The sequence below is a fragment of the Lepidochelys kempii genome, chromosome 8 (assembly GCF_965140285.1).
Source record: "Lepidochelys kempii isolate rLepKem1 chromosome 8, rLepKem1.hap1, whole genome shotgun sequence".
NCBI lineage: Eukaryota > Metazoa > Chordata > Testudines > Cheloniidae > Lepidochelys > Lepidochelys kempii.
Genome location: NC_136387.1, coordinates 23,591,196 through 23,616,203, shown reverse-complemented (window position 1 = coordinate 23,616,203; position 25,008 = coordinate 23,591,196). Strand labels below are relative to the sequence as shown.

The window sequence follows — 25,008 nt, the reverse complement described above, 5'->3', positions numbered from 1 at the left end:
AAACTGCCTACCCCAAAAAAAGGTCACCTGTGCTACAGACCTGAAGGTTACAATGAAGGCAGTAGGAGGTCTCCACCACAACCCAGAATAAAGCCACTTCAGTTAGGCACTCAAGTAGAGATTTTGGCTAAAAAATTTTCCTTTGCTAAGACAGAAGCCTAGTTTTGGTTAGATTTCAGGTATTGCTCAATTGAAGAGCAGGACTCTAGTTTTGCTGCAATCCTTTGTCATCAAACTAACATTCTGTCACTGTCTAGTTTCTGGTAACCAACCATCTGCTATAGGCAAGATCGTTTCTACATAGATCAGACCCAAGTCTTTGGTTATGCAAGATAGCCTAGTTCTTTATTATTAGAAGATACAAAAAAGATTCAAAGCTATTCAGTGCTCAATTAAAAAAAGCTTCCAAATTCACTTTAAAAGTCACTCAAAAGGTGGCAAGTCAATGATTTCATCCAAGGTAGAGAGAAAGTTGGCAGTTGATTGTAGCAATTCTGAAAGAGTTAAAAAAGGGAGTAAGTCAATTTCTCATGAAACCCCACATTCTATTATGTCTTATATTTCAGAGTTTAATGATTTAAGAGTTGGCAATTAGAGGTTTCAAAGATCTAAATCCTTTAGCTGGTGGTTTAGTGCTCTTGAATTAGCAATAGAATTATGCACAAGACCACTTACAGACCAGTTTAGTCTGCGTAGACTATAGTGACAAACCCTGTTGCTGGATGCCTCGTGTTGAGGAAGTTAGATTGCTCAGTTATTGTGAGTTGTTGTTACAATAATCTCATGTATATACGACAAGGACTCTAGTGGCATACACAAGACACTGGTATGGTTGCAAAACACAGTAGGTAGATGCAGCTGACAGCAAGAGAAATGGTTGTTCCCCATCCACGCAGTCAGCTCCTTGAATGAATGTAGGATTCTTAACTTATCTGTGTCTACACAGTAGATTAGGTTGGCATAGCTATAGCACCCAGGGGCATAGATTTAAGTCTAGGCTAGGCCTTTGTAATTATGTTGGTTTTTAAGGGCCACATTATGCATTCATTTGAATGAAGAGTAGGCTTGGTCATGTATCCCAGAACTAGTTTTATCAGTGCTAAAGTAATATTTCAGTAGGTTAGACTCCCAATAACTGTTAAGGGTTGTTACCAATGTTCCCTCTAATTTTTGACAGGCTGTGTGTGCAAAAAAATTTCTGTGCAAATTGTTGTGCACGTGGTGTTTTGCCACATGCATGGGGTTTAGGATCTGTGTGCACACGCATAGCTTAGAGGGAACAGTGGTTGTTACCCATAAGTTCCCTGTCCTCTTATCCACCCACCACCACCCAACAAAACAAGTCACACTGAAATCCAGCCCAGGCCTTACCACATTCCCATGAAATCTGGGACAGCTTCACAGGTGATGGGACCATGTTTATACATCTGTCAGGTATATTTTTGTCAAATATCAATAGAGGAACCCCAGTCAGGGACATGTGGCTTAGTCTGTGTTCTTCAGGAACTTCCAAACTCTCAAAGTCTGTTCAGAGAAATTAGTTTATTTCAGGTTTGAGAGAGCTAAATGACTTTCCACCAGACTGCTGTTTGTGTGAAGGCTGTCCCCTTAGACCTGAACGTGTTGAAAGGCTGACAGTTCACAGGCAGCTAAATGCTACAAGTATGTTTACTCAATAAATTCAAGATAGCAGGTACTAAGAACTTGCCAGCATATGGAATCATGTAGGCAAAGGCTGTACAATCCATTTGCCTCTTGATTAGAGAATACAGAACTGTTAGAAGTGAAGTTCTACTAGGAACTAGAACATTAAATCTGCTAGATCAGGTAGTGTAGAAACTGACAGAGGCAGTAAGGGATCCCCCTCCTATTAGGCTGCCTGGCATTTGATGGACGCGTGTGTGTTGAGGCGTGTGTGTTTAAGAGATAGTTACTTGTTGCAAATAGCCCCTGTGATAAGTGTCATAATTACTAGACTATATGCTTCCAAGAAAGGGCATGTTACCTTGAAGGTTTACCTTAAGGGGGCACTGAGTTTTTCAAAAATGATTTAGTTTCTTTTCAAATATACTGAAAAGACAGCTTTTAGTAATCAAGCACCTACAATGACAATTTAAACACAAACAATTTGTTATTTTAGATTAAGGGGAGGTGTTATGTTCATAACTAAAGTATAGTACACAAGAATGTCAGGACCACCTTCCCACTGAAGGCCTGCAACTTCATTAGTGTTTACACAACATCCTGGTAGGATCTCATTATTTAAATGCAATTTAGCATAAGGCATGAGCCACCACTCAGTGCCCAGCCTGCTAGAGATTTTAGTGCTTGCTACAAATGCTCACCCCACAGTGAATAAGTTAAGCATTTATTCAGAGCTGGCATGAAAGCTCAAGAATACCTACCATCAAGACATGAACCACTTCAAGTTTTTTTAACATGATCTCATTCTCTCTTGTGATACCCTTCAAAGTACTTCAGAAGTAGTACCAATATCTACCAAGGTTCCCTTATATTTGTTTTAGTAAGCCTTAATAGAAGTACCATTAGCCAAGATGGTACTAGTTCTGAGGAAAGGAGGAAGACAGACTCTGGAAGGCAAATGCAGCATCTCCCTCAAGATGAAACTAAATGTCTACAAAGCAATTATCACCATCACAACATATAACAGTGAGACATGGCAACTTACCAAGAAAGATATGCAAAAGCTGGATGCATTCTATCACAAACATCTGAGAAGAATATTGGGAATAACAGATAGGAAGACTAATGAAGTAGTCACAAAAATTACTGGACAAGACACCCTCTCACAAATAATCTACAAAAGACAACATCATTGGCTGGGACATGTGCAGAGAATGGAAAAAAAACGCTTACCAAATACTGCCCTTGAACAGAAGCCAGAAAATGCAAGAAGAGGAAGACTGAACAACATGGAAATTAACAGTTCAGAATGACATCAAGCACCTCAACATGAGATGGGAAGATCGGGAGAGAAGGGCAGTTGACAGGCAAGGATGGTAAGTGCACTGTGCAGCAAAGCATGAGATGGACCAAGGTCTAAGATAATAGCCAAGGGATTTCAAGAGTTACATCCAAAGCTAGCTCTACAACATCCTAGCTAAAACCCACCTATGGAAAGCAAGGTGGGGCCTTGACTTTCAGGCTCTCTTTAGGTCTACTTAAGAGGCTAAGACAAGTTCAAAGACAAATAGGTCTTATATTTACATCAGTTAGTTCTCACCGAGAGGATTGAAGGGAAAGAAGTTTTCAATTTCTGGATAGGCTTCTTCAGTGACCACATTGCAACTTTCCACTTGAGTGGACTTTCCAGTAGTCTAAGAAAGAGTACATGATTAGGCATCCTCCAGTAGTCTAACAAAGTGTTCATCCTCTATACTGCAGAGTCATTTGCTAGCAAGATCAAAAGCAGTTTCTGGAAAAGACTTGAGTCCCAGAATTTGTGCACATAAGCAAGACTCCTTAAGCTAGTTTTGCTTTTAATAAAATATTAATGTTCCAGTTCAATTGTTGGGAATTCCTACAAGACCATACTTGATGCAAAGGACTCCATATCTGTCAGACAACATGTAGTTCACTAGATATTAAGACAGACCAGCTCATTTTACACAGGGCAGACAAATTTGGAGGGTTGCTGGGCAGGGTCTATCTGATCAGGTAGACCTCAACATAAGCAGTACGCTGTATCCCATTACTTGGGATTTGGGTTAGGTCACTCCCTGCCTAACTGCTTTTCTACCAGAAAAGCTAACATTCCACATAGAAGGCAACATCTGGGGAAGATTTTATTATTAGTAATAGTATTTGGTTTCCATAAACCTTGAGTCTTCCTGCACTCAGACACCATTTCCCTGTACAGAAATACCAGTATCCAGCCTCTGCTCTTGTTTCCAGGAACTAACTGGGTAGAGAGCTATAGTGCATGTTCAGTTCCTGCTGAAACCTTTAGGTACGTACTTTCTTGGCAGGCAAAACCCGTTTTTTCTGTTTCCAAATTTCCTTCTTGTTTGTGGTTCCCAAAGTCCTGTTTACATTTCCCAGAGCCTTTCTGACAGACTGAGACCGGGCTGGAGTTGCATTAGCTGTTCTTCCAACAAGTGGAGTCTGGGTCTGTGATCTTTCAAATAAGACTTTTGCTGCAGGGAGAAATTTTTTTTTTTTTGAGTTTTACTTAGAAAAAGTCAGTACATAGCTCTGCAAGTGCTTGAGACAGGCTACTTTTAGCTATTTCAAGTTTTCTGCCTAGTAAGAGGACTTCATGACCTAGGTGCAGTCAAATGCTTCCAGACAGAGTTAAGAATCAAAGGTGTGGTCTACATTTAGACCAGATATTGGCATAGCTGTGTGAAAAACCCCATATCCAGACTGACAACAATGCTAACAAAACAACCCCAGTGTTTATACAGCTACACAGACAAGAGAACTTCTGTTCATATAGCTAACTTTGTTTGGGAAGGTACTGTTCCTATACCACCAGAAAGGCTCCTTCTGTTAGTGTAACCTGTGTCTGCACTAGGGCCATGCCAATATAGCCATAGTCTTAAATGCCTCTCTATAGTCACACTCACTCCAGTGGAGCACAGAGGAAGTGGTCTCTGAACTCAGTTACAGGTTCTCAATATATCCCTTAAAAGGGAGAATAGGACAGGTAAAAGTAGCTTAAATGGTGTTCTGAGAATAGTTTACCACACTGAATCTTTGCCACAACTTTTATGCTATTCTTCAGATCTGAAGAAGCAATGAACCAGGCATGTTCCTGGTTTATGTCACTAGACATCTTGTTTTGGTTCACAGATTCAAAATTTAATTTCTATAGCAACATATACTCACAAGATACTGAGGACAACCTTAGCCGATCCTTAGGAGCAGCACCAACATCTCCTTCATTCTCTTTGTCTATGAATATAAGGGTTGCCATCTTCAGTGTAATGAGATCACTGCAAGAAAAAAGTTACACTTGTCTGTTAAGTTATAACCAGGTCCTCAGGGAACACAAGCACCAAGGACAGTCATGACTTTAGTGACTCTCTTAATACAAGCATACACTGGGGATTTTGTCTTTAAGAGGGAGCATTTATGACTATGCTGTCATTTGATGTTTCCTGGATAAGAGTTGATTTAAGTGAGACCTGTCCTCATTTTGCACAGCCATACTTAGCAATGGCTATGTATTCAACTATAAAACTTCAAGTTAAGCGATATCTGAGTTTAGATTACAGAGGCATACATACACCCACCTTATTTTGGGCACCATATTCTTGCCAAGCTTTGAGCTGGACATATTATTGTAGGAAGTCTCACTGCCTGATCTGGATTACTTTTACAGAACACATACATTTATTCTAATTTACCAGTCAACATTAGACAAGTTGACTAATTATAAGAGAATAAACAGAACATATTCAGATGAAAAGACTACTACTTGCAAGTGCAAATTAATGTTTCCACTATAATGTCAAAAATGACTGCCAAATTTGGAAACCCAATCACATGATTTCCCAGCCTGCTTTAGTAGTCTGCAGTCAGCTCCTAATTAAGGTAAAGGGTCAGAAAGAGGCAGTTTTCAACAGAGACTTTAAAGTAGGCAAGAGAACCTCAAAGGGGCATCAACTTGAAAACTTCCCACATGAGCATCATTTGTGCCTGGTCAGCACACCTAGTCTTACTATAATTTAAGGAGCTGAGACAAGACAAGTCTGTTTCCTCAACCTTGGGTTTAGTCAGTAGATTGTGGAAATATAATGAAGGGGAAACATTTCTGGAAGACTGTTAAACTCAGATTAGTGTTACTGCACGAGAACAACTCATGCAATGAGATGGCAGTAACTAGACTACCACTAGTGTTAGCACTTTACATCTTGTTAAGCATAAAAGGGAACGGAGGAAGAAGCTCTGAACAGCAAGCCAAGGTAGTACTTGTACCATTTACATCAAGAGATGAGAGGGTGAAGATTGTGCCCTGAGGGATGTGATGAAGGAAACATTGCCCAGAATGAGGTTATTTGCAAGGGATTACACTGAAGTAGATAGTAGTTTGAGGCTATCAGACACTTTGAACAGTCCCCACCCCCACCCCACACTGTCAAAGGAGCCTGCACTTACCTGGCCAGAGTCCCCAGGAGGCGCTAGGAGGAGCCAGAACAATGCAATTCTTAGAGGAGACAGCAAGACTCCAACCTGCAGAGGGGAACAGACTGCATAGGTGGCAAGTTATATGGGCCCATGGTGCCTCTGCTCCACCAATATTCAGGAACATGGGCTCAGCTCCACCAATGTTTGGGCTTATGTTTTCAGAGCCATCCCATCCACAGGATGGACTGGGGCAACTGCCCCAGGTCTCACACTTTGGGGGCCCCCACACTTCAGGGAGACATGGGGTTCAGGAGGACACCAGGCATTAGCAGGGGACCTAGCCCCAGCAAGCAACCTGGCCCCAGCCCACCCCACTCTGCCCCACCTTTTCCCAGCCGCACTCCACTCCCCACCCCTTCCCCCAAACTCCCACCCTGCCTCATTCCAGTTTCAACACCCTCCCCCAAGAGGCACTAGGAGCCAACAGGCTGGAGCCAGGTCACTCACTGCTGCCAGCACCAGGCCCCCACATCCCCCTGAAGCACAGGGCCCCTCAAAGCCCAGGGCAGTGTCTCCAGTCCATCCCGTGGACTGGACAGCTCTGCTTGGACCCATTCTGGGCACCACCAAAAATTATACAAACCTGGCACCCAACAGAGCTTAGCCACAGCCTCATCCTAGACGCCCAGGGAAAACCAGAAGTAGTGGAGATTAACACAAGGCGGGAAGGGAAAGCCAACCCCAGCCCTGCTCCCCCTGCAAGGAGACAGCTCACTGGAGGAGGCAGCCGCACGTAGAGAGAAGGAAAAGCACAGACAGCGCCACAACCCAGAGCCCCTGCAACAAACCCCGCCAGAGCAGCTCCCAAACAGCCCCAGCGCGCAAGAGGCAAGCGCACCCCCTACCCAGCGCACTCACCAGCCGCGTAGCGCATACACCACGCGCGCCCTCTCCTCTCCCCCCCCTGCTCGCGGGGCCGTTTTTAAACATCAACCGTCCCTCCCATAGGCTGCTTGACACGGCGACTAACGTTCCGGCTGCGCCAATGGGTGACGGGATGGTTCTGGGCCGCTCTCCACCAATAGGGAAAGGAAGAGCCGCTGTCAATCAGGGGTGGGGGTGGGGCTGGCCGCAGGCACGTCTGTCACTGCCTGAGCTACGGAGCCGTCAGCCCTGCGCGCAAGGCGCAGCCCACCACGCGTGAAGTCGCTGTGCCCGAGACTGGGCTTTAAACGCTTTGGCCCCTGGAGGCTGTTTATTGCTTTGCATTTCACTGAGGCTGGGCCGTTCGGCTTTCTGGGTCTCATGGGCTATTTAGCTCATCATCTAGCCCGCTGCTAACTGTGGTGCTATTCTATATGTATTGCTTATTTGTTAAGCACAGACAAGCTGCCTGCTGGAGCTGTCCTGGCCACAGAAAACAAGCAACCCCTGCCCCCAGGCGTTGACAGGCTACGGCCTGGAGGCCCAATCCTGCCAAGCGCTGAGCAATTCCTGAGAGGCACTGAATGGGCTCCTCTCCTGGAGGCGAGCGAGTTCAGCCCCTCCCAGAAGATGCTCAGCCCCGGGCGGGCCCTAAAATCAGGCCTACCTTGGCCACACCGACATCTATTTATAACACTCGCATCAGAACACTACCCCGGGCACAGTGCCACAGCACTACCGCCCTTACTTCATAAACGCGGCGGGAAGTATCTAAATCCAGGCCGGACTCGTTTGGGTTGGGATTGGCACAAAGAGCGTGTGGACGCATTTAATTCGGTGCCATTCAGAAGTGTTTTACTGCCCGGAGAAGCTGCGTAAGATTGCGCCCTGCGGGATGTGGTGAAGGAAACGCTGCCCAGAATGAGGTTATTCTGCGGCCGAGGAGCAGAAGGGGCGGCCGGGTGCCTGGCGGAGATGGCTGGCGCAGGGCAGGGCTCTGCAGCGTCCCGCGGCGTTTCGGACCGATCTCAGAGTCCCCAGCCCGCCGCACACGCAGCACAGTCACACGCGGGTGCTGGGCGCGGGGCCTGCAGCCCAGGAGAAGCCCTTCGGGGTACGGCTGCCAAGTCTCGGGGGCGGGCGGCGTCCGCCGGGGCTTGGCAGAAGCAGCAGCACCCCCACGGGTTCCTTTAAGAGGCGGCGCCAGAGCCGGCGGCGCGGTGCATTATGGGATAGTGGAGGCGAGCTGAGGCCTAGTTGGTAAACACGGAGCCGGGGCCTGTCTTGCGTCGTCTGCGCTCTCCGGGTAAGTCCGGCTGCTGGCGAGGCCCGGCCCGATTCTCCAGCCTGAGGCGCTGCGGTCGCGTGGGGGGACAGAATAGGGGCAGCTGCCGCCTGGACGTGGGGCAGCGGGGCCAGGCCGAGGCACTGGGGCGGCAGCGGTGTTGCCGGGCTAGGCACAGCGTAACTCCCCCGCTCGGAGTTTCCCTGACTAGAGACCCACCCGCCTGGGAAGGGGCTCCCTGGATGCGTGTCCGCCTGCCTCGGTGCTGGGAGCCGCTAGACCTCCGGCTGCGCGCGATTCCCCGGGCCCTCCCGGATCACGAGTCCCCAAATAACTGCGCAGGCCAGGCCGTGTAGACAAGAACCGGCGTCGGGTCCCTGCCCCCAGCCGTTAGTCCCGGTGCGCTGCGGGAGAGTAGCAGACACGGGGAAGTGGCTGAGGCAGGTGTCAAGGGCTGCAACTTGGGCTCTCTGAAAGGTTCGCGACCCTGGTCAGTCCACGGGCCAGTGACTAGCTGGTAACGAAACCAGCTGACTGTCTCGTGGGTTTTCATAGAAGGCTTGTGTGATTTGAGACAGGATTCCTGAGTTTTATAGCCAGCTTTGCCCCTACTTGTCCTCTTGGGTGAAGTATCTGACCTTGCTGTGCATTGCTGTTTTTCTGTCTGTAAGGTTGGGATAATACTTATCAACTTTATTTCCTTGACTTTTTGTGAAGCCTTTTTTATGCATGGTCATAAAACGCCCTGAAGTCTTTGCAAAAGTACTGCATAAGGGCACGGTGTCTGCTCGCATCCCGGAACAGAAGTTGGTCCAATAAAAGATATATTACCTCACCCAACTTGTCTCAAAAGTATATCTCGTTCTTTACAAGAAATGTATTTTGTTAATACAGACCTATGATCTGCTTGTCCACATTGACATGTTATTGATAGTCCTGAAACTACTCACGCTGTTTTTTATTAAAAAAAAAAAAAAATGTACAATTTCCTACTTCATTTGCAAGAGATAAGAAAGTGTATTGACTGTGTATTTTTCAGTACTTATTTAACTGTTTAACATGGTTATAAACCATAAATGCCAGTGATTTCTAGTTAAGCCAATATGCTTAACAAAAAACTGGAAGGAACTAAGTGATGTAAAAAAATTGTAAAGGATTGTGATGTCAAATAAAAATAACTAATATATTAAACATTGATTTTCCTTTAATTTTTAATAATTCTTTAGAGTGTTAAATCTATTGTCCTTTTCAATATCCCCATATGTGTTCGTGTCAGAAGGAAAAAGACAATGGCATCTGGGACTGTTGAAATAATTAACTCTACCCCTGCGGGAGGGTCGAATGATGTAAGCTTGGAGGAACCAAAGAAGATGACAAGAGAAGACTGGAGGAAAAAGAAGGAACTAGAAGAACAGAGAAAGTTGGGTAATGCTCCAGCTGAAGTGGATGAGGAAGGAAAGTAAGTTTCATCTAAGATTATGCTTGATTTTCTGTTTCAGATAAAATACACTTGCCCTGCTCATTACTAAAGAAAACGTTGAGGAAAATGGCTAAATTCCAGTAATGCTGGGGAGACTTTTTGTGAAAGCTGAACTTTGTGAATTAGCTGCTCAGGCGTAAATCATCCCCACTCTTCTGCAAGTTAGAGTTTCCTTAAACAAACAACTGGTACTAATCTGGTATACAGTGGGTGGAGCTGCCAATTGTAGATGGGGGGCTCTTGTGGTTGAGTACAATGGGATTATGGTGTTAGGCAGAGGGTGGGACTGGAGAGCCTGTTATGGAGATTCTCCATTTCTTTTCCTCTACCTCTGATCTGTACCAAAGGCTATTTCACTAACTTTGGCAGGAGTAGTAGTCATGGTGTAGTAGTCAGTTTTGCATCTCAGAAAGGGGGATTGCTCTGTCTGTATCCCCAGTATACTGTAGCACCAAGCCAAGTTACTTGATTTGGAGGCAAGATGTGAGCCTATGTGAACTGACTGCAACAAAAGAAAGGAAAATCATTGTTTACTTATTTTGACAATTATAGTTAGTTTAAATTCATTAAGATAATGTTTACTACAGCTCATCTGTCACAAAAAGACTAATGCTGAATATAATAAGACATTATACTGTTTTTCACTTATGCCACATTGTTTACATCATTTGCATGTGTCTAAATATTTTTGATATCTTCTTACAGAGATATCAACCCTCATATTCCTCAGTACATCTCTTCAGTGCCATGGTACATAGATCCTTCAAAAAGACCTACATTAAAGCACCAGAGACCTCAGCCAGAGAAGCAGAAAGAGTTTACCTCCTCTGTGGAATGGTACAAACGAGGTGTTCAAGAGGTAAAATATCTTTATGGTGTAGCAAAGATGAGACGTGTGGAACATTGTTTTGGGAAGGGAGGAATTGTGATAAATATAGGAGAATCTTCTTTGAATGAAATTGATTTTTCTTTGTGATGATTTTATTATGAAAAGTGTTTCACTATAACTAATCTAAGTTTTGGTAACTCCGGTGTTCAGTTTTGTCCTCACTTACCCCACGTGGAAATATTTTTTCCTTCTTTTTCACTTGCTGGAAGACCTGAACCCCTACACACCAAGACTGAAGAACAATAACAGTATATTTAGTCTGTTTTTTTTTTCTGTTGTGATCTTTTCTGACTACTGAAAAAAATTGAAGCAGAATATTAGTTTTTCTCTTCGTAGAGAAAAATTGGGGATGTGGAGTGTATTTTAGTGTAAGAATTGCCAAGAAGGGCTCCCAACAAGTTTGATTGTGGTTTTCCTTTGATATCCAGTGGTTTCCTTAACTGTATTAAAGCAATGTAAAATGTCTTATAATCTCTCACTAACCATAAAATGGTGTTGGATTGTAATCCAGATATTTAATTTCTTAGTTTATTTAGACACAGTGCTCCACTAATAGGTTTCAGATCTTTTCTAAAGGGACTGTGTCTGTGAGTATAGTTCAGTCTTTATTACTATTTTGATTCTCTGCATCTGCGTCCAACAAGGGTGGAATTGCTTTTTCTTTTCTTGGTAATGTATAAACTGCTACTAATAACTGAAATGAGACCACTGTTTTAAAATAGGTTATTAAATAGCAATCAAATTAAATTACTTTAGTTTACATGCTAAGGTGAATGTATTTAAATGAATAATCTAGTCTAGAGGAGAAAATCTGACAGCTCAATCCAGCACTTTTAAGTTTGGGAGTTTATAGATTCCTATGATCAATTCTTCTGAAATATCTATTCCCTCTAGTTTCTGCACTGATTGGGGGGAGGGGCAGAGTGAAAGTGGAAACCTTTGCCATAGGCTTTCCAGAGCATTTGGGAAACAACTGAAACTGTGTGTTTTGGCTTTGTAGAGCTAATTTTGTGTGCACAGATTCACCTTCACTTAATCAGGCTAATGAAAAATGCACATCAGCCAAAGCTGCTTATTGGAAATGTGTGGGTCAGTGTTATATCACAGTGTTTGTTCCCCCTTATATTTAGAATACTGTTGCAACTAAGTACCGCAAAGGAGCCTGTGAGAACTGTGGTGCAATGACACATACAAAGAAAGACTGCCTGGAGGTAAACCTGACTACTTTTGGTGTCTGACTGTTTCTTGGAAAATATTACTGTGAATTTGCATTGGTGGAAAATATGTAGTTTGGCACATCTAAACTAGCTCTTCAAAGTGATTTTAATCAATCTCTCAAATACAGTTTGAGATGTTTGAAGGCTGTTCATCCAAACCAGTTTTATGTAGGAGGAATACATAAGGAAAAAACTGTTAGCATATCAAAAGACTTATCTTTTCATGGTATAATGGGTCAACCCATATATATATATAATATAAAAACATTTACCAATTGGGATAAGAAAACGGGCACATCAGACTACCACATCTCACCCACGCTTTTCTTTTCATTGTATAATTTATTGAAGTAATTGTCTTACACTGCTTTGGGTCAAGCACAGCCCAGGATGCCTTTTTCAACTCCAAATCTGTTAAAATGGGATTTCTTAAAAGTACTCTTAAATGTCTGACGATGGGACACCAACTTCAATCTGTTCAGTTTAAAAAGTAACTTCATGTACTGCAAAAAAACCGAGGAGTCCTTGTGGCATCTTAGAGACTAACAAATGTATTTGGGCATAAGCTTTCGTGGGCTGGAACCCACTGCATCAGATGTATGAAGTAAAAGATACAGGAGCAGGTATAAATACATGAAAGGATGTGGGTTGCTTTACCAAGTGTTTATACCTGCTCCTGTATCTTTTACTTCATACATCTCATGCAGTGGGTTCTAGCCCACGAAAGCTTATGCCCAAATACATTTGTTAGTCTCTAAGGTGCCACAAAGACTCCTCTTTTTTTCTTTTTTTTTTTGCTGATACAGACTAACACAGCTACCACTGAAACCTGTCTTCATGTACTGCATTTGCCTCTGAGTCTTTGTGTCAACTTTTTTTTGGTGGTTTTTACAATCACACTTTATTTAAAAAAAAAAAAACTTTTTTTCTCTCTCCCTTGCGTGTATGACCCACAAAAACAGGGGAAACTAACACAGGCTTTGCTCACATGTATGACTTTGCAGAAATCCTCTCATCTTTGTTCTAGCACTCCACCAACTCTAGTGTAGACCAGCATTGTTCTACACTACTTGTGTTCTCCAGATCTCCTCTGATTAGGATTAGTAGTCAAAAACGCCATTGTTAATTTATACTAGAATTCTTGCCATTTCTAGAAGTGATCCAATAGTGGGAGAATTCCCCAAAACTACCTCTGTTGATGCAGCCTAACTGTCTAAACAGGGAAATGCACAGTGAAGGAACTAAAAACTAATCTTCCAGTAAAGAGTTCTTTTAGGTCAGTGGTCAGCAGCCTTTCAGAAGTAGTGTGCCGAGTCTTCATTTATTCACTCTAATTTAAGGTTTTGCGTGCCAGTAATTCATTTTAACATTTTTAGAAGGTCTTTTTCTATAAGCCTATAATATATAACCAAACTATTGTTGTATGTAAAGTAAATAAGGTTTTTAAAATGTTTAAGAAGCTTCATTTAAAATTAAATTAAAATGCAGAGCCCCCTAGACCGGTGGCCAACACCCGGGCAGCATGAGTGCCACTGAAAATCAGATCGCATGCCGCCTTTGACATGCATGCCATAGGTTGCCTGCCTCTGTTTTAGGTGGTGTTGGCAGCAGTAGATAAAATAAAAGCAGCTACGCTTTTGTTAGTTGTTTTAAGTCAATGTCTTTTTAAGCTGACTTCAGTATATAAAATCTAGAAGTAACAGTGGACATATATGTAGAGCTGTAGGTTGCTGTATTGTCAAGGTATCTAAGAGGAATTCAGTTTTTTAAAGAGATGTATATAAGTGAGTAATGTGGCTGTCCTTTAGACTAAAATAATGCAAAGGTAACGGCGGCTTCCCTTTTTCAGAGACCTAGGAAAGTTGGAGCAAAATTCACAGGCCTTAATATTGCACCAGATGAACATATGCAGCCTACGCTAATGTTTGATTATGATGGGAAGAGAGATCGTTGGAATGGTTATAACCCGGAAGAGCACATGAAGATTGTAGAAGAATATTCCAAAGTTGACTTGGTATGTAGGTATTTAGGTGAATAGACTTACTAAACATTCTTCAACATGTGCTGCATTCATAATGCAAAAGATATGTGGATTTTCTCTTTGGTTATTTAGATTTCTTTACTTGTTGAACTAAAAACTGAAAAATAAAAATGGAATTGCAGAAGGATTCACCCTGTAAATGAACTGCAGATCAGAGTTGCATACACACTATTGCAAGCACTTCTTAAATTGACTTAATTTTTCTGTATGTATAATCACCAACAGTAAATACTTGATTTGGGGTAGGTAATATTGATAATGATTGACCATGGAATTAAAATATTTGAGCTTAGCTGGACTTTTAATGTTTTCTATAGCAGATATGAATGCCAATCCTGAAAGCAGACACTTCGAATTTTAACTCAGTGAAACTGACATGCCTTACTGTGTCAGCCCAATGAGCCAGAGTATTTTAGAGAGTATGGACCTGTAAATTTGCTCATATTAAGTAAACTGGTTCTGACAGGAAGATAGCCTTTAGGTACTCTTCCCTCCCTCTAGTAATCAAGAGACTAGCGTGATGTAGCCAGTAGCTAGGGATTTGGAAGAGCAGTATAAAAACGGACGTTGGGGCACTGGGTCCGTTGGATAAGTCTACACTGCAATCAAACACCTAAGGCTGGCCCGAGTCAGTTGACTCAGGCTTGCGGGGCTATAAAACTGCAGTGGAGGTTTTGGGCTCCGGCTGGAGCCTGGGCTCTGAGACCCTTTTCCTTTTCAGGTCTCAGAGCCTCTGCTCCAGCCTAAACTGTTAACATCTGCATTGCAATTTTTTAGCCCCACAAGCCAAGCCCTGCAAGCCTGAGTCAGCTTGTGTTTCGTTGCAGTGTAGGCATACCTTGAGTGGTAGCGGTTGGTTGGTAGCAACAAATTCGGGTCCTAACTCGTGCATTTAAAGTTCTAAATGCACCCAGAGGTGCTTATGAGTGTTTTTGATCGATCACTTTTATTTAGCAAAATAAAATAAAAACACCGTCTTTCTATGTTTAGGCTAAACGTACTCTGAAAGCCCAGAAGTTGCAGGAAGAGTTGGCTTCAGGAAAACTGATGGAGCAGGTGGTAAGTAAGCTAAAACCTGGCATATTTTACTTCAAACTGAAACAAAAAAAGTGCCTTTTTTCCTTTTCTGAATAGAACAGGTCATCTCTGCCTTCAGATGCTGGTAGCCCAAATAACTAGTAGAGGACATTTTAACATATATGTGCTTCATTTGCTGTCTTATCTTTTTTTTGTGTGTGCAGATCTGAAGCTTCTGTTTTGCAACTGCTTGCTTTTCAGCACATGCCGTTGATAGGAGTAGCACCTAGCACTGGGGCAAGTGGTAGAGCAGTGATTTTTTTTGTCTGTTGGGCATTTTTATAAAGCCTGTTTATCCTATATTGTCCAGTACTTTAATCCTTTTTATAAAGTAAGTACAGTAACAAGAAAAATGTACTTGTATCAGGAAGTACTTTAAAATACTCTGAATTAAGTGAAAAAGGGTTAATCTTTGCTTCATAGTTAGGCTCCCATTTTCCAGTCCTGACAATTGATGGCCTTGCCAAGGCATGGAAAACAGAGTTTAGAGAATCATGCTGTCTGTTAGTAAATTTTATTCAGGGAGTGAAATACTTAGGCTTGAGAGGTTTTATATAATTTTACTAACTTTCAGAGTAACAGCCGTGTTAGTCTGTATTCGCAAAAAGAAAAGGAGTACTTGTGGCACCTTAGAGACTAACCAGTTTATTTGAGCATAAGCTGTTGTGAGCTACAGCTCACTTCATCGGATGCATACTGTGGAAAGTGTAGAAGATCTTTTTATGCACACGAAGCATGAAAAAATGGGTGTTTACCACTACAAAAGGTTTTCTCTCCCCCCACCCCACTCTCCTGCTGGTAATAGCTTATCTAAAGTGATCACTCTTTTATCACTTTAGATAAGCTATTACCAGCAGGAGAGTGGGGTGGGGGGAGAGAAAACCTTTTGTAGTGGTAAACACCCATTTTTTCATGCTTTGTGTGCATAAAAAGATCTTCTACACTTTCCACAGTATGCATCCGATGAAGTGAGCTGTAGCTCACAAAAGCTTATGCTCAAATAAACTGGTTAGTCTCTAAGGTGCCACAAGTACGCCTTTGCTTTTTACTAACTTTCTAACTATGAAATCTTCCCATGGATTGATTTGTCAGTGGTTAGTATGAACTTGGTTCAATATCTGAAATCCACACTTTACATCTTGTTCAGATTTTTGTGCTACTATTTGTCGATTCTTGGTTAACCTTTATTTTGAGGTTGGGGAATATCAACACACATTCCTCTTGGCTTGCAGATCTCTTTGCTGTGGCTTTAGTTTTCATTTTCCTTCTCACTAGTGGCTCTTGCATTATAATTAGGGCCTTAGTAATTAAATTAACTAAATATTCTTGTAAGAGGGTTTAATGGTAACTTTGCATGTCTTCAAAAAAATTAAACATAAAGAGATGGCTATAAGTGAGGGGTAGTTCTCAGAATATAGTATACTGTGTTTACTCTGTTACTGATCAATAACAAAACAAAGAATTTATGCCATTTGTCCTCCATTTTCTAGGGAATGTAACCACAAATTTTGTCCCTAGATGGCCGACTAAACTTGGTCTCTAATCCTGATACAGGATATACTCTTCTTCCTAAGGACTAAACAGAACAATCAGAGCTAATTAAAGATAGCACCCATCTCTTTCCTTCTACCTGCCCCAGCAGGAACCTCCATCTCCCTCCCAGAGCCAAAAGGAAGGCCCTTTCACTCTCCACAACAAGCCATTCTCTGGGGGTGAAGAACTTCATGCTCTTTATTTCCCTTCATTAAGTGGTCAGACACTCTCTCCATAGTTTCATCCAAATGCCAGATCACCTTCAGCCTCCCCCGGTGACTCTGGGCATGAGGGAGGTGACAGACGTGGAGCATGTGAAGAATGCAGGGAAAGATTTCTGGGAGAGAGAATGTGGAGTGGGACTAGATGAGTTTCTCCTAGGACTCCTTGTCCTTCCTCCAGTGTCCCCGTGGATCCTCCCTTCTCCTCCACTCCAGAGGTCACCTCAACCTGGAAATTAATTGGTCCCTCTTAAAACACTTCAGCTGACTTCCTCTGGGTTAAACCAAGGGTTCTGGTCTCTAAACAAAAATGACTAAGGTACTTTGCAACCCTGTTAAATCATCAATTCCAAAATACTTTTGAAATGTTAAGGTCTAATGAGACATTAATTTGGAACTTTCAGTGTTGATAGACAGTAGAACTGACTTTATGCAACACTCTCACAGTTCAGGGACTCATCACTCTTGCGAGATATATAGTGGTTTGATGTGAAAATAATTAAAATATTTCTCAAAAAGGTTTCTGTGCTGTGAGAGGCTTGTAAACTTTCAAGCAAAAAATGTATATCACAATGACCTGTTCTGCAGTTTGTTCCATGGTTATCACATTTGTCTTCCACTGCCTTTGGGGTAAGCCCTGCTTTGATTGTCCAACAATTTCCTCTACTTTCCCCTCCCAAATATCTTCCCACCCTAAAGTTTTGTATTCTCTGCTCACGTGCTCTTTTTTTTTTGCTGTAGAACTCCCCAAGACACCACTGGGAAGAGGAGGAATCAAATTCACAGACCGTAAGACACTTATCAAATGATTCACTCAAAGGAAGGAAAACCAGATGCTGGATGGGGTTGGCATGGGACCTGCTGTGGTGGCTTCATGCCATCTATGGATTCCCTGAGCAATGGAAGCTCAGCAGGGGCAAGGCCTGGAGTTACTGGCTTTGCAGCTGCTTTGTGCTGCCAGAGTGGTACAAAGTAGCTGGAGTTGGGTTCCAGGATCTGGCTCTTTGTCTTTGAATCTTATTGTGGTACTAACTCTTAGAAACAAGTTGTCAGGCTGGAGAATAACTGACTTTTAAAGAAAATCCAGGCCATATCAAGAACAGTGGCCATATTTTTTTAATTGCAGTTTTATTTTAAGTGTATTTTAACTCTTGGGTTTCATAAGTAGAAATGGAAATCTTCTAACAGATTTATTTCTAATTTTTTTCAGTGTAACTGTAGAATAGATTCTAACACTTAACCCAGAATTTACATTGCAAATGCCTAATTAGAGAGACTGGGGGATGGGCTGAGGGGTTCTTAAAAGATTTTTTTTTAACTAATCAATTTAAACGAATAATAACTAATAATCAAAATAAACTAATAAAATAAACTAATTTAAACTGTATTTATTTCTAGATTGAACGCCCATAATTTTACTTAGTAGTTTTCTGACTCTGTTTTCAGGAAAGAGATCATAACAGTGAAGGTGAGGATGAAGATAAATATGCAGATGATATTGACATGCCTGGACAGAACTTTGACTCCAAAAGACGTATTACAGTCCGAAACTTGCGTATTCGGGAAGACATTGCTAAAGTAAGCCACAGCAAATGAACTGGGTTATATTATGACTTTTCTCTTAATAAAAAAGTTTATTACCTGTTGTTTCTAAGGTTGTGTTCTCTTAACTAGTAGTTCTGACTAGTGGATTCAGTATGGGGCTTGGAGCCTGTAGACTTAGTTTCTGTTCCTAGCTTTGCCACTGATCTTCGTATGGCACCTTGGGTAACTCATGACCTTCCTTTACCCATTTCCCTTTTGTCAAAATATAAAAATTCTGACCTTTAGATAGTGCTTTTCACCTACAGAGCGTCAAGTGCTTTACAAAGGTAGGCAACCTATCATGGTTATCCCAACTTAAAGGAAGCTGTTGTAATACCAGTTGGAGGCATGTCAGCTAACACTTTAAAGTATCTATGAAGGGATTACAGTAATATTTTCAGTTCTGTTAGCATCCCAAATTTCTAAGTAAACATTTTGTATGTCTCCTTATTTTAGTACTTGAGGAATCTAGATCCAAATTCTGCCTACTATGATCCCAAAACGAGAGCAATGAGGGAGAACCCATATGCCAATGCAGGCAAGAATCCAGATGAGTAAGTTTGAAACTGGGATTTTGGCTACACATCTATAACAAAACTAGATAGTTAAAATTGTCTTAATATTAACCTTGTTTCTCTTTGCTGTCCTGTGTATCTTGCTACCAATGAGCGACTAGTCAGTTATGGAGGACGGAACCTTTTAATACTTTCTTGGTTACGTTCTTCTGCTTATTTTGTTTTTTTCTTCTAACTTACAAGAAGCACACACAGTGCTGATGAGGATCATTTTGTTGAGAGTTGATACTTTAAAGTGATCTTGTCAATTTAATTACCATAGGATTGATACTAATTTTTTGAGTACAAATTGTAAAGTGGGCAGAACAGCAAATTGCAGGTTACAGCAGAACCCCTCTATAGTAGAGATGGTATCTCTAGACCACAGTGATGTATATGTAAATGTATTTCAGTAGTTGGATGTTTGCAGCTATTCTCCTCTTTACCTGCAATTATCCCACCAGAAATAACTGCCAAATTCAGATAGCCCACTGTCCAGAATTTGAACTTCATGCTTCCCTGTCAAATACTTGTTAGAATCCATAGGTTGGCCTCTTGCTCCCCAAACCAGCAAGCATTCAGAATGTTGCAGAGCTAACGTGTTAACTCTCAGGGAGAAAGCAGAGGAGTAGTGATGTGAATTACATTTGTGTATGTTTTTCTGTGGCCCAGGTAGGGAATAGAAACAATGTTGCAGGAGGTCTTACCATTTTGGGAGTCTTGGTGACTGTTCTTTTCAAGCAAGAGAGATTCACAGTTAACAAAAGTAACGATGCCAAAAATGGATGAAGGAATTTATGTGCTTAACAGAGAGTAAGGGTGTTGCACATTACTTAAATAATTGTTTTTTGGTTTTTTTTTTGTAGAGTTGGTTATGCAGGTGACAACTTTGTTCGTTACACTGGTGATACCATTTCAATGGCACAAACTCAGTGTAAGTATTTCATTAAATCAGAAAAATCATACCTTAAAAATTGAAATTCCATATTTCTGTGCCAAGGAAGAAATGTCTCTTGTTACAGGTAAACTTGACTGCATGATGACTCTTAGACAAAGAATAGGTTAAAGGTGCTATTTGAAAAGCATGTATACGATTCAAAATGATCATTTTAATTAAGTGATGGCTCTTTGTTTTATATATAGTGTTTGCTTGGGAGGCTTATGACAAAGGCTCCGAAGTTCATCTTCAAGCAGACCCTACAAAACTGGAACTCCTGTACAAATCCTTCAAGGTGAAAAAAGAAGATTTTAAGGAACAACAGAAAGAAAGCATCCTAGAGAAGGTAACAAAAACAAATGCCCAACGAACAAGAATGCTGTTAAGAGCAGGTCCAGCTTGGGTTTTTTCTTTTTTCATTTTAAAAAAAAAAAAAAAAAAAAAACCACATTATTAGTGTGGGCCAAACCACCTGTTAACCTTTCTGATCAAACTCTAAAATTATGTAGTCTTTATACCTGTTGTGTCTGGTAAGTTATTTAATATAGACACATTAGTATAGCTGACGGTCTGTTAGCATTTTCTGTGGTCACGGGCCTCATCCCTCAGCTGTCAGAAGAATGTACCTCTGGTGAAAACTTGGCAGAGCAAGATGTGGGGGTCTGGATTTATGTTTTAAAATACATACAAGTGGTGGAAAATAGTTTTTGCATTGTTAAAATTGATCTTTTAGGAAGAAGATAACTTGGGATAGTTTAGACTAAGTATTTGCAAATATTTCAAAACACACACAACATAAGTGCTTTTCAAAATCTTAATTTTCAGACTTTGGGATTGCCATAATGAGTGCAGTTTTTTAGATAAACATTTTTCTATTTTGCTGTATTACGATCAGTTTTACTTAGACCACGTGGTAAAAATAAATCATGAAGGTGCTAACATTTGTTAAGCACAAGTTGTTGACAAACTATATTGTCTAATTGTTCTATACTTGGATTGTTTTTCTAACTTTGTTTTGCTTTGAAAACTTGTAGTGGGTTAAACGAGATGTTCTATATGTAAATTGGGATATAGCACTGGAGCTGGTAATATTTCTTCAAACAAAAAAAATATGAAGTGTTACCGCTGTAGCAGAAATTTGAATCTTTAGCTAGTAAATCAGAAGCACAAAAAATGGATCACAGTTTACATTTTAATGTTCTAAGTGCTTGCATAGCACCCAAAGCCCAGGGAAGGTAGTGAGGTGATGAGTTTGAAATGCAGTTGCAAGTCTAAATGACTTTTTTCTTTGCTATAGATCTTCAAAAATGTTGCTTGTATTGTTGTTGTAGTATGGAGGACAAGAACATCTAGATGCTCCACCAGCAGAACTGCTGTTAGCCCAGACAGAAGACTATGTGGAGTATTCTAGGCATGGAACAGTCATCAAAGGACAAGAAAAAGCTATTGTCCGTTCTAAGTATGAAGAGGATGTAACTATCAACAACCACACAGTAAGCACCTACGTTGAAAAACAATAGCAAGAGCTAAATTTCCTGGTAAAGCAGAGGAAATATGACAAAGTGCCATGGGAACTGATGCACTGTCACTAAAGTAGTGAACTCATCTTTTTGGATAAGTTGCTTGCTTAAGTCTCTCCCTCCAAGCAGGAGAATTTAATTATTGCTAATAGGAGCTGTGTGTGAATCAAGTGGAGCGTATGTGGGGAACTTTCAAAGGCACAAATGGCAGTCATGCTTCCAACTCCCCTTGAGTTGTAATGGGAGTTGGGCACCTAGCTGTCCTTTGCCTTTGAAAATCTCCCCCATGTGCTAATTCTTGTAGATCTTAGGAGGGAAAACTGATGAACTTTGAAGATTTTTGGATGAACTACTACTTTTCTGAAAAGAGTTAAACAAAAATCATGTATGATTTGCAATGTTCCTATTATGTGATTGCTTCAGTACTGTGTCTGTCTTGCAGTGTATATGGGGTTCATATTGGAAGGAAGGCAGATGGGGATATAAATGCTGCCACTCATTTGTCAAGTATTCCTATTGTACAGGAGAAGCTGGGAAAGAAATCGCTGTAAGTATCACTTCATTTTTAGACATTAGAACAATGGGATGCTGCTATAAAAATAAGGCTAATAATTCAACTTGTCTTTCCATTTTGGTACATGCATAGTGAGTTTTCATGCCTTTTCTTTTATCTTCATTGTGCAGAATACTGCATTAGACTTACCAGAGGAAAAACCTACGGAGGAAGAGTATATGGCAAAATCCAAAACATTGATGGAGGTAGGTTACCTCCCCTCCCAAGTGTCTTCCCTTTAGAAAAGGATAACTACTTTAAAAGATTGTGGGAAGGAAGATTTTTGCATTCTGTTAATCTGGAGTTTTAAAAGGTGGAGTGGTGTAGTGACTGTACTACAAAGATGCATGGGCCAACTCTTCTGAGCTTGACTAGGAGATTTATAAAGTATTGGATCATTAATGTCTCATCTCTCAATGTTCCCAAACTAAACTCCTGAGATACAGAGTTGATAGACCCTAGAGATAAGTTCCTTGGACATGCATGTTCATAACCCATGGCATATGTCTACAACTCCTGCTTTCCTACCTCCAGATACATCAAGAAAAACAGAAAGATGAGAAAAAGAAGAAAAAGAAGAAGCAAAAGAAGAGTCCAAATTCAGATAGTGAGGGTGAAGAGAAAAAGAAACATGAAAAACTGAAAAAGGTGCACTGTGCTTTTTCAAACAGAGTTCTTGTTCTTCTTCTTAAGAAATATTTGGTCAGTAGTATGAAGGTCCCAAAATCATGGTTCTTGTGGTGTTGTATATAGGGTTTCTCTGCTGTTGACTCTGAGTTGAAGTGACTTTTAGACAGAGTTGTATAGCTGCTTTGAAGTAAATGGTTAGAACAGTGGGTGATAGCAAAAAAGTGGAACACCAACCTAATTAATTGTGTGAAGCGAGGTGGGGAACAAACCAGCAAAACTCCTCTCTCCTTAAAGTGCCTTTTATCCCAAGGAGAAAATTAGGCCCTATCCTGCAATTGATGGTGTGCATGAGTAGATTATGGCAACTGTACAAAGTCCCAATGAAGTAATTGAATGGGGCTCCACAGAAGTACAGCAGTCTGCCCGTGTACTATCAGTTACAGCATGGGAGTCTTACACTGATATACGTTAGCGATCTTTTGGATAAACCACAGCTTCTGCTGAATAGCAAACAGTAGCACTACAGTAGGGAAGGAATAATTAATGTCTTTTAAAAAACAAAAGGGGGCGGGAAAAGCTATCCTTATGCAGTCTGGATGAAATTCTCAAAAGTTCTTAAGTCACTAAAACGCATTAGAGAATTTCACCCTTTATGTAAACTTAGCTGAAAATTCAGGAATCCTTAAATTTACCACACCCTAACATCCTACATTTACACAAATTTTAAAATGGCTAAATTAAATAATAGTGTGAACAGAGAAAACTGACAGCAAAATTAAAACATTAAGCGTGACAAATTCTAATGTGGCACAGTAGTTGGAGGTTAAACACTTAAGGCTTGTATGTGTAAAATGAGAACTAGCATTGGCTGTTTTGTGTGGATTATAGAATCCCACTGTTCTGTCTGCTGCTGGTGCTTTTAGTTAAAGTACTAGAATCTGTCCTGATTCTTAACCTCATTTTTGCTTTTACTTCAGGCATTAAATGCAGAAGAGGCTCGTCTCCTCCAGGTTAAAGAAATCATGCAGTTAGATGAGAGGAAGAGGCCATATAACAGCATGTATGAAACAAGGGAGCCTACAGAAGAGGAAATGGAGGCTTATAGAATGAAACGCCAAAGACCTGATGATCCTATGGCCTCCTTTCTTGGACAGTAATTATGTGAAAGACATTCCAGCATACAGTTCTTGGCTATTGTATATGATACTTGGTAAACCAGTAATTGGAGCTTTTCTTTCCACGTTTCTGTAACAAAACTGCACAAGTCTGCTTTGCAGAAATGGCCTGGCTTTTGCCAGGGAAAAGAAGTCTATGAATGAAGTTAACGGCTGGTGCTATAAGCATAGTAGCGCTTTCCTTTTTTTGAAAAGTATACTTGGTACAGACTTGTATTACTGAAAGGGTAAGTTGATACCTTCTAAAATTCATCGTAACAAGTAACGGGAGAGAGGAACCTATAAATTCAGGAAAACAAACTGCATCTAAACCAGTTGGCCAGCAGGTGTCACTGTTATGTAAAAACTGATGAATGTAACACAGACTCTGTCTACACTAGGGACCTTACAGTGGCGCAGCTGCGCCACTGTAAGATCTCCTGTGTAGCCGCTCTCTGCCAGCAGGAGAAAGCTCTACAGATGGCATAAACTAAATCACCCCCAACAAGCAGCGGTAGCTATGTTGGGGGGAGGCACTTTTGTCAGTGAAACTTCTGTTGGTTGGTGGGGGGGTATTTTTTTTTTCACACTCCTGACCGACAAAAGTGCTTATGTAAACAAAGCCTTAAAAGTGGTAGGGTTGGATGACTAAGATCTTAAGACTTCTCTTATGTGTGGCTTAGTAGGAGGGAAATAGTCATTCTTCATCATTTTGGTAATTTTAGGAATGCAAAAATGTGTAAAAACTGATGTGATTTGATGTACAGACTTGGTTGAATGTAATATAAATGTTAATGCTGTCTGGTAACTGGGAATATTTTACTCTTGTCCTGAAGAGGTTGCAAGAAGTTGATATGCTACACAGAGCTTTGAAATTCTTCCTGTGTTTTAGCTAACAGTGTAGCCTTATGCATACACCCCGATATGCAATGCTGACATCCAGTGAGATAAATTGCATTTATCATGAAAGTTTGACTGGTTTACCTGCTCTGTCCGTACTCATACATGTCCAACAAAATTCAATCTCATAATCTAAACATTTGAGCAGTTTAAACAGCCAACATTACTATTATGTATTTTAAAAATAAAAAATTACCATATTTCTTTAACCCTTTGCTCCTACCAAAACTCCATCTTGCAATATTAAGTGACAGGTTTAAGGTCCAATATCTTATGGTATCTTAGTTAAAAACACGCTGTCTACACCATTGGAAAGTTGTGATTCCCAGATTTCCAAAGAGGCAGAGATGCAGCTTTTGGTTCTGTCCCTGGATGGCTGAGATATTGGATATGACACTTTCAGTATAAACTTTTAA

At 41.1% G+C, this 25,008-nt stretch overlaps 2 protein-coding genes across 7 annotated transcripts; one reads left to right on the top strand and one right to left on the bottom strand.

Annotated features, from left to right (window-relative positions):
• Positions 1–214: 214 nt before the first annotated feature.
• On the bottom strand, positions 215–8,821 carry PTTG1 (PTTG1 regulator of sister chromatid separation, securin). 5 transcript variants are annotated; one of them, XM_073355881.2, is made up of 7 exons: positions 7,766–8,821; positions 6,124–6,198; positions 4,852–4,958; positions 3,979–4,157; positions 3,245–3,338; positions 1,372–1,524; positions 221–494 (listed from the first exon to the last, which is right to left on the bottom strand). In XM_073355881.2, exons 3-7 carry the CDS (start codon positions 4,937–4,939, stop codon positions 424–426), a joined length of 585 nt encoding a protein of 194 aa, XP_073211982.2. In that variant the 5' UTR covers positions 4,940–4,958; positions 6,124–6,198; positions 7,766–8,821; the 3' UTR covers positions 221–423. The 5 variants fall into 5 exon arrangements, with proteins under 5 accessions (XP_073211984.2, XP_073211982.2, XP_073211980.2 ...); XM_073355879.2 differs by lacking the exon at positions 7,766–8,821 and adding an exon at positions 7,012–7,753 and having other exon boundaries at positions 6,124–6,215; XM_073355880.2 differs by lacking the exon at positions 7,766–8,821 and adding an exon at positions 7,012–7,753.
• On the top strand, positions 8,204–24,801 carry SLU7 (spliceosome associated SLU7). 2 transcript variants are annotated; one of them, XM_073355877.2, is made up of 16 exons: positions 8,204–8,323; positions 9,582–9,761; positions 10,488–10,641; positions 11,802–11,882; positions 13,738–13,902; positions 14,920–14,988; positions 17,502–17,549; positions 18,207–18,338; positions 18,801–18,898; positions 19,765–19,832; positions 20,042–20,181; positions 21,167–21,328; positions 21,798–21,902; positions 22,040–22,114; positions 22,443–22,556; positions 23,516–24,801. In XM_073355877.2, the coding sequence occupies exons 2-16, from the start codon at positions 9,592–9,594 to the stop codon at positions 23,693–23,695; spliced, it is 1,761 nt and encodes a 586-aa protein (XP_073211978.1). In that variant the 5' UTR covers positions 8,204–8,323; positions 9,582–9,591; the 3' UTR covers positions 23,696–24,801. The 2 variants fall into 2 exon arrangements, with proteins under 2 accessions (XP_073211978.1, XP_073211977.1); XM_073355876.2 differs by having other exon boundaries at positions 8,205–8,323; positions 9,579–9,761.
• The last annotated feature ends 207 nt before the right edge of the window (positions 24,802–25,008 follow it).